This window comes from Ananas comosus, linkage group 21, assembly GCF_001540865.1.
Source record: "Ananas comosus cultivar F153 linkage group 21, ASM154086v1, whole genome shotgun sequence".
In the NCBI taxonomy this organism is placed as follows: domain Eukaryota; kingdom Viridiplantae; phylum Streptophyta; class Magnoliopsida; order Poales; family Bromeliaceae; genus Ananas; species Ananas comosus.
The window spans coordinates 7851700-7861184 of record NC_033641.1 but is presented as its reverse complement, the minus strand read 5'-3'; the positions used below and the strand labels follow the sequence as shown (position 1 = coordinate 7861184).

The following is a 9485-nucleotide window of genomic DNA, read 5'->3' as shown; positions in this document are numbered from 1 at the left end:
CTTTAAAAAAACAAGTCATTGGAGGGTAGATATCAAATAATCAACCAAAATGAACGACTAGTAAAGATACGGTGTACAAGAAATAAACGAAACTGATAGCATGCTATATTTCTCTCAAAAAAAATAAAAAATACGGTGTACAAATGTACAAATGCACCTGTATGCAAATGAACAGACTTAAATCCAAACAAATAAATGGTGAGACAGTAAAAATCAGAACTATAAAAAATTAAACTGTTTCCAAATGGCTTTTTTTTTAAAAAAAATCCAACTAGTACAATGTAAATAATATAGCCTGCTACATTTGATCACCATCTTTTTTTCCTTTTTTTCTTGGATAAGGGAGAGTCAACTTAGAAGTTGCAGCTACAGTATGAATGGCAACAACCAAACCGTGAAGTTTATGTACAATATACGTGTGTGTGTATATATATGCACAAATAATGTTGCAGGTCTAACAAAGAATGAAGAATAAGAGCTTCTTCTATTCTACAAGTGATCAGCATTAGAAGCTAAAATGATCAAAAGTGTTCGAGTGTTTATCTTTTTTGGAGCTATGCGTCAAGTTCGGCCGGCGATTACGTCGATCAAGTGCACAACGACAGCCGTGAAGAGTCCGAGGAAGCCACCCGCTACGACCTACACAATGAGAGAGGGCGCAACAAACAACAGAAAAAATGGCACATAAAGTAATGAATAGAGAACTTCCTGAAAACTAAGGCAGTCGAAGAAATTACAAATGTTGGCACTCTAAGCATGGGTTTCAGTCATATCTATAGGAATAAAAAGCCTCTTATTTGAGAATGAATAAATAAATAAATATAAATCCAAATACTGTGGTAAGTGGATATGTTTTTGAGACGGATATACTCCTGATAGCTGATAGTTTTATCTGCAAACGAGCTGTACTAACAACTAGAGTGTTATGCGCTAAACCAAGTTTTTTCTTTAACAGTTTTATAAAGTTTCAGCCCTAGTTAGGCATGTCTTTTCAAATGCGCGTGTAAAAAAGATACCATCCGACGGTTGTTTAAGGTTGCATCGTTGGTGCGGTTTTATGCGCAAGTTTGAATGACGAGGTCAAACCTGAGTAGGAGTGTGACCGAGAAGTTCACGTAGTGGCCTAGTGACAGCCAGCGGATGCTCTTCAGGGAGTTCACATACAATTTGATTCAACACCTGTGAAGAAACGGAACATTACCAAATTAAGCACCATTAAATGGGTCTGTAAAATTATGATTTTACTGACTGTAGAATGCTATAATAAAACAACTTGCAAGCCAAGCTAAAAATCAATCACATCGATTAGTTTCTGCAATTTTCTGAACCAACTGTTAAGCATATTATGAATTATCGCGAGGCATATTGGTACCGGATAAAATGGATTGAATAAAAATGGGCGGCAGCTAGAGCACGTGGGAATTCACATTTCTTTTCCGAGTATGAGTACAAATAGGTTATCAAATGGATATGATATCGTGTAACCATATTTGCTAAAAATGTCTAGACACAAATTTGACTTAGGCTGAAAACAGATTAGCACCAGAATTCAGAAGAGTATGGATACAAATAAGACTCGGAGAGATTCAAACTACTTATCCGGACCCAGAAAAGTTAGCAAGTGCAGAAATAATCCAAATTCGAATCCAGGTCAGACAGGCTTATAGGCTATTATGCTATCTGCTTTCACCCCTACTTATTTGTTCAGATAATAGAACAAATACAAAATGAGCTATTTGCCTTAATTAGCAAGTTTTATTATTTCGACTTTTGAGTTCCATACAGGTTTAAATTTGGAGGAAACATGAGAAAAATTACAAGGTTCTTCAAATTTGAGTACCAAAACTGAGTGACAAAATATCCACATACACCCTTAATTATAAACAAACCCCAGCTAAATCCATCTAAATAACACTCAATAAATTTAAAGAAGCTTAATCTAATTAAGAACAGGAATCCAGCAATTTCTTGAGACAGGCCAGTTAAATTTTCTCATGTCTACCAAATGTAATATGTAGTTACTGAGGATTTGCTGAAGCATGAGCAATCTCAAGTCTACATGTATGGCCAAGTCGATTTCCGACATGCCCAACTTTTTCTTGCAATATTTGGATGGTCATGCAACCTGCATGTTCCTGATTTCTTGTGTTCCTTGGCCTCAATTTCAATAACAAGATAGATTCACCTAGCAACATTCTGCTATACTAGTTATTATGGCTAACTTCCCGATTTGATTCTTCTAAGATAAATTAATCAATTCTTGAGGGATTTAGCCATGTTGAAAACTACGCATCGACAACACAGACAAGCCTCAACAGAGTTCCCAACTTAGAGTAGTGTTTCCTGGTCATTTGAATAGTTTTCAATTATTCTGATAACAACAGCATCAATCTTATAACCTTGAGCAAGTATTGAAAATGTAATTTATCCATTTTTTAAACATTCTGATAGCTCTTAAGTTTTCCCATTACTGTCAAGAGCACATTTACAAGAATGTGCAAGTTAGATAGTTGACAACGCAATCGGGCAAGTAGCATCTAGATTTGAGGATAGCTTGTTCTTTGCTTCTTCTAAAATTAGTCACAACTCGCCTCACAGCTTGTTCTTTGCTTTTTTTTATTGTTTAATGGGGTAAACTTTATCATGCTGTGAATTTTAGTACCTTGTAATGTATTTTCTCTGCTAAAAATCTAATTTTTCCCAACACCTTATCCACTTCACCTTCTTTGGCAAAACATCTGTTTGTAGAAATTCCCCAAAGACCCCAAATTCCCACTTCAACGCCCAATTAAGTAGCTGTATTCCTTTTATTTTGGTTCTTCCCAACAAGTCATCACTCGGAGATGGTTCAGTCAATGAACAATTCTGCTCAACCCTGCGTTCACTTGAAATTGCATTCAACAATGCTAAGGAGCACTAAAACCGGCTTGTGAATTGCTTTCAATTCATGGCAAACAATGCAAACAAGAAGTTGTTCAAAGAGATACTGAAGCTCAGGGAACTTGAGAACAGGCAAGTAATGGATGCCACTAAAATCCTATCGGTTGATCCAACCAAACTAAACAAATTTTACACAATGCACGAGCGTTACAGGAAGGAATATATATTTTCCTTATCTTATGGGCACGTGGTTACAGAGGTTGTATTATTTGACTATGGACTAGTTAGGCTTAGACTTTTTAGCTTTTTTTTTATTTCAATAAGCTTAGGCTTTTATAATATTTACTTACGTGACTGTTTGAGCTTTCACTTTTGGAGGGTATCATGATGTGAGGTAAGTTAGAACTCCATGATATGTTGATTCTATATGATGCTTTATTAACTTTGAAACTTGTAGTATTTTAGTACATGACATATTATGTTTTGTTAATTATGAAATATGTATGGTATTTTTACTATTAGGCATGTGAAATATGTGTTGGGTATTATTTTATTAATATGGCTTTATGTGATGTTCAGTTAGTTGATACTGCTTATGAATGAGTTTTCAGTTTGAAATTTATTATTTCTCATATGGTTGTATGATTATGTGAGACGGTCTTTTTTTTATTATTCTTGTATAGGTTGAAACCAATTGGGCTCTATGATCTTTTTTTAATGTATGGTCTTTTTATTTATTTCTTTTACTGCTTATTAATACAATCAAATCAAATGCAAAATATATTGGCGTATAGTTTATTAAAATGCAAGGCTAAATATGACTGCAAGAGTAATTTTGAAATAGTGTACAGTTTACTATCAGGATTACTTATCATGCTAGCTTCTCAAAGAGTCACCATTCCTAAAACTACTCTAACCTTAGCACACTTAACCCTCTTAACTTCTTGAGCCTAACCACCGCCAAAAATACTATAGCCGGGTTAAGAGGTTTAGTCTTACTATACCTTATAAATAGGACTATTCCAAATTCCAGGGATGTCACATTCTCTCCCACTTTAAACTATGACATCCTCATTAGGCTCAAGCACACTCACAAGCATTAGGCAATATAAGACTCATAAGCCTTATGATGGAGCAAACAAACCTCATTTTATTTTCGAATATAATTTTCTTTGGGTAAACTTCAAATACCCCCCCGTGATTTCATACTTTCTCACTTTAGTACCATGTGGTTTAAAGTGTATCAAGTTAGCCCCTGTGGTTTCGCACTTTCTCACTTTAGTACCCTGTGGTTTAAAGTGTATCAAGTTAGTACCCTGTGGTTTCATTTTTCTCTTTTTATTATCTATTTCACTAATTTTTTTCGTTAAATCAGTGACATAGTTAAAACTAAAGGGTACTAAAATGAATATTCGATAAACCTAGGTAGGGTATTTGAAGTTTTTGTATATATTAACGGAGGAAAAAAAAAATCAGTGACAAAGTTAAAACTAAAGGGTACTAAAGTAAATATTCGATAAACCTAGGTAAGGTATCTGAAGTTTTTTGTATATAATTTAACGAAATATTAACAGAGGAGCCGACGAAAAGAGAAAAATGAAACCATAGAGTACTAAATCGATGCACTATAAACCATAGGGTACTAAAGTGAGAAAGTGCAAAACCACAGGGTACTAAATTAATACAGTTTAAACCACAAGGTACTAAAGTAAAAAAGTGCGAAACCACAGGGGTGATATTTGAAGTTTTCCCATTTTCTTTTATTTTGTAAGTTCGTGTTTAATTCGGACTTAAATCATTTAGTTTTAGTTGATTTGGCCAACCCAAACCCTTTTCTCCAATAAACAAAGAAACAATCCCAAAAGACCTTTGGAATTCCCCCAAAAGACAGTTGGAATTCCCAAAATTGCTTCGTCTTCTATGCATGACCCTTGGGTGACCGTGTTGTGTTGAAAACGAAAGGACAATAATTTATTATAAGAAGAGTTTCAACACTATAAATACATGGTTCTTGAAGCGTTAAGGGACATTTTTAATGAATAGAAATTTCTACTCTTGCTCTTTATCCTTGGTGCTCTACTTCCCGGTAAGATCATCGACGCTTCTTCCTCGCACCGAGATCATCTTCTTCCTCAACTTGATCTTTGTCGCTTCTTCTTCGTGACAAGATCGGCTTCTACTTCTACCCCTCCTCTTCTTCCGAGTCCCTACCTCATCTTTTTCTTCCCCGTTACTGAAGTTCTACTGGTGGTGTACTGCCCTCCTCGTCGATCATGGATCCCGCGCAATCGTGTAAACTGTGCACTCTTTGTATCTCTCGTCTCCTAATATTCTATTATTCCTTTCAATCAAGCCCTCCGCTATTACCAACCATATTTGCCAAACAACCAAATCTAAAAACTTTAAGTCCAATAAAGCCGAATTTACCTTTTGAAACTATTATATATATTTTCACTTTGTTGTTATTATTTCATATATTGAAAGTTTATCATCATCTTAGTATTGCTTCAATTTGATTTTAATTTTTGTCTTGCTAAAATTTTTGCTTCCTTACTTTAATTATAGTAAAGTTCGTCGGAATCGATAAATTGAACCTAGTTTATTTCAAGAAATACCTTTAAACAAAAGCAAACTTGGAAATTCAATTTTGGCAACCTCTCGATTTGCATCACCTTAGCCGACCTTGTGAGGAGTCATGCTCCATCCATAATGATCGTCAACCGGGAAGCCGCACTCTGCCCACTGTATATGATTCTAGCTCAGCCGAGACTCATCTCACACTTGTGGCTGGTGATTGGTTCTGATAACAACTGTCATGCCCTGCTTTCCAGAGAGTCACCCATCATAGAAGTACTCTAACCTTAGCACGCTTAACCCTCTTGATCTCTTGGGCCTAACCATCGCCCAAAATACTATAGCCCGGTTAACAGGTTAGTCCTGCTATACCTTATATATAAGACTATTCCAATTCCTAGGAGGTGTCACATTACTGAGATTTATAAAACGAACAAACATAGTAACCATACATACGCAGGAATCCAATATTACATTACCGCACAAACCAAACGCAATAATAAAACAATATTTTTACTATCATTCAGAAATCTAATATACCTAATTATGTTGAAATAACCAGTAATGCTATATTACACAAACCAAACAAGCAAGGACAATGTGAATGAGATATAGTTTCCTCTAGCTATTCAATGAAATAATGTCAAAAAGTCAAGAATAATACACATCTCCAAAGGTAAAGCAAGGACCAATGATTTGACATATTATAAAGATTAAACTGGATTCTATTCATGAAACTACTGAAAAGACATTAAAGGCTTCTTAGCCTAAACATAAATAAATCATTCCTATTTATTTTGTTCTATGAGTGGTAACAGTACTATAAATAAGCTAGAACTGTTGAAATATATGATACTAGCGGACCTCTCTAACAACTGTGTTCGCGTTAGCAGATATCTAACTACAAAATCCAGCCTCTAAATAGTAACAAAAAAGATAATAGAACACAATTATTCCATAAAGTAGAAGGGAGACTTTTAAAGGCCATGATTTTTATTACAAACCTCTGCTTGCTTTCCAGCATGTAGTCGAATTCCAAAAGCATCATGCATTACCTACAAGCAATGTTCATGTAAATAACAAATAATCATCAGGAAATATATGGGTCATAGAATCTGCAATAGCAACAAAAGGACAACAGGTGGATAGAAAGATCGAAGAACACGAAAACAAAAATGAATAGATAAGCTTGATCACATTTCTACAAAAACAAAGAGAAAATAGCATGCTTACGACAGATGCTAGTATCATTGAAATAGCAAAAAGGGGGCCACCAAAGCCATCTTGGATACCAATAGCTATTGCAAGTGCTGTAACAGTCGCTGAGTGGGATGATGGCATTCCACCAGATGCAACAAATTGCTTAACATCCCAACGTTTCTCCTTGTACCTGTAAATCAAACCAAAAACAAAGATCTAATAATCACAATATTTCAAGTGAAAAACAGGCATTTGCATAATTTTGATAGAAAAAAACAACAAAGGGATAAAAAGAAGTGTTACAAACATAAAATTCGACATGTTTGGGTAGGTCTTAACTTCCTATAGAATTCAAGTTAGAATTACACTCCTTGGACAAGAAAAGGAAAACAGTTCAAGTTAGAATTACACTGCTTGGACAAGAAAAGGAAAACACTCAAAATAAGCTCTTTCAGGTAAAGATGGCAAGATTTGCATCAAGGACAAGCTAATCTTCCATGTGATGCTACATGTACCAAATGCATATCAAGTTTTGATGACTAAGAGATGGAAATGCGACTTATACACATCGCAGGAAAAAGTTCATGATCTTGTGACAGGTCAAACAAATGTCTTATACACTTAATACTTTTTTCCAATGGATTTACACTGATCTCAATAAGAGGATTCTTTACTCTGTACAAATGGTGTCGCTTACGAAAAGTGGAAATTTTGATTGACAATGCAGCGCATATCCTCAAGTCTCCTTAAGAGCCTTATTTTATGAACACTCACTTCTTTGCACCTACATCAACCCTAAACCATGGAGATGTCAGACCCTATCCCATCCTAGATCAAACTTCTGTTCCTCTGCTCCAATATCAACCATCTTCTTCTCTTTTTTAATATAGCTTTTCCCTTCTTTTACTCATTTTGATTTCAACATCATCCTTCTTAGTCTATCACTAAAGATCAAGACACATTAACTTTAACAGGATACAAATTTCTAACATCAAGAAAAATTCAGACGGAATCAAGAATATCATCTGTCTTGTCTCAAATTACCATTGAGATGCCCAAGTCCATGCTAAATCTAAAGTTTTCACTTATTTTTAAATGGAAAATGATAGCTGCTGGTCCACAAAATGTCAGTGCAGGTAACATGTCCTACACAAAATAGACACGGAGACAGCAACAAATTCAGAGAATCCATATTTGCAGAACATAACCAAACCAGAACTTACAACTCATTCTTAGTTACATCTCTAGTTTACTGAAGTGTTGCTACCATATTAAACAGTTAAATAGAAACAATTGAACAATTTTTTTCCAACTATATCTGTGACGCTCCACTTCCCAAAGAGTCACTTATCCTAAAGACTATTCTAGCCCTAACACGCTTAACTCTCTTAACCTCTTAAGCCTAGCCACAGCCAAAAATGCTATAGCCGGATTAAAAGTTTTAGCTCTATTACATTTCATATATAGGACTACTTGGGGTCTCACATTCTCTCCCCCTTTAAGCTCTGATGTCCTCGTCTGGCTCAGACTCACAAGAACCAGGCGATATGAGACTTGTCCCGCTAGCCTTAACCGACCTTATGGGGGAGCCACTCTTTACCCACAACAATCATCAGCATGAGAGCCTCATTCTCCCCGCTATAACCTAGCTCAACCGAGACTCATATCACACTTTTGACTCGTAATTAGCTCTGATACCAACGGTGACGCCCCACTTTCCAGGGGTCACCCATTCTAGGACTATTTCAGACCTAGCACGCTTAACTCTCTTAACCTCTTGAGGCTAGCCACCACCCAAAATGCTATAGTTGAATTAAGAGTTTTAGCTCTATTATATCTCATATATATACAGGACTACTTGGGGTCTCACAATATCAAACTTAACAAACATTAGTTTGCTCCTTAAGCTATCGACCTAATCCGGCCATCGAGAAACATAATAACATCACTAGATATCATCACCTCCATGTTCTCTTCTTTAACACAGTTTTTTCTTAATAATCAAACCGTGATAATTAAACTCTTAATAAACACCATTTAAGCCCCAACAACAACTCCCCAACCTAAATTACCCAAACTCAACATCAACACCTCACTTCCCAATCACCCCACCTAAGATCAAAAGCCACCACCTCCCAATCCCATCATTAAAACATCAAATTTACAACAACAAAAAAAAAAAAACCCTAACAAATCCAACAAATAGGAGCTATAAAGAGAGAGAGAGAGAGAGAGAGAGAGAGAGAGAGAGAGAGAGAGAGAGAGAGACACGTACCAGGTGGTGAAGAACTTGATGGCTTGGGCGAGGGCGAAGGCGACGACGGCGGAGATGAGTGGGTAATTGTAGAAGAGAGAGGAGGAGGAGGAGGAGGAGGAGGAGGAGGAGGAGTAAGCCCTTGCGTCGCCCATTCTCCGCAAAAGAAACCCTAAAATTCTAGGGTTCGATTGTAGAGCTCGATTAAACGTATCCTCCTCCTCGTTTTTTTCTTCTTTTTTTTTTCTTTTTTGATTTATTGTTAATATTTGTTGGGAAGGGATCGGAGGCGGGGCGGGGACGAGAAAGGTGGAGGGAGAAAAGGTTGTTTGAGGGTCGGGAACGAAATAGAATAATTAAATAAATAAAATAAAAAGAAAAGCACACCAAAATAACTCACCAAATTAATATATATATATATATATATAGTCGTGTGTTCGGGGAAATGTGTGCATGGTCCCTGTACTATTTTGATATTGCGAAAGGGTCCTCAAAATGTTCTTTTTAAAACACTTTTGAGGTAGAACATAATTAGAAGAAAAAAAACAAAGGACTAATGGCAAATCTTAGATAGTAC

General features: G+C 36.0%; 1 protein-coding gene across 1 annotated transcript; it reads right to left on the bottom strand.

Annotated features, from left to right (window-relative positions):
• Positions 236 to 9281, bottom strand: LOC109726884 (uncharacterized membrane protein YuiD-like). The gene is made up of 5 exons (XM_020256723.1): positions 8930 to 9281; positions 6688 to 6844; positions 6459 to 6509; positions 1087 to 1179; positions 236 to 639 (listed from the first exon to the last, which is right to left on the bottom strand). The coding sequence occupies exons 1-5, from the start codon at positions 9061 to 9063 to the stop codon at positions 562 to 564; spliced, it is 513 nt and encodes a 170-aa protein (XP_020112312.1). The 5' UTR covers positions 9064 to 9281; the 3' UTR covers positions 236 to 561.

Bases quoted from the DNA above. Each gene is read 5' to 3' on its own strand.
- LOC109726884 (XM_020256723.1), bottom strand. From the start codon at position 9,063: ATGGGCGACGCAAGGGCTTACTCCTCCTCCTCCTCCTCCTCCTCCTCC. The intron at 6,510-6,687 runs GTAAGCATGCTA...CATTGCTTGTAG, and splicing joins CAATGATACTAGCATCTGTC to GTAATGCATGATGCTTTTGG. The intron at 640-1,086 runs GTTTGACCTCGT...CTCATTGTGTAG, and splicing joins TCGGTCACACTCCTACTCAG to GTCGTAGCGGGTGGCTTCCT.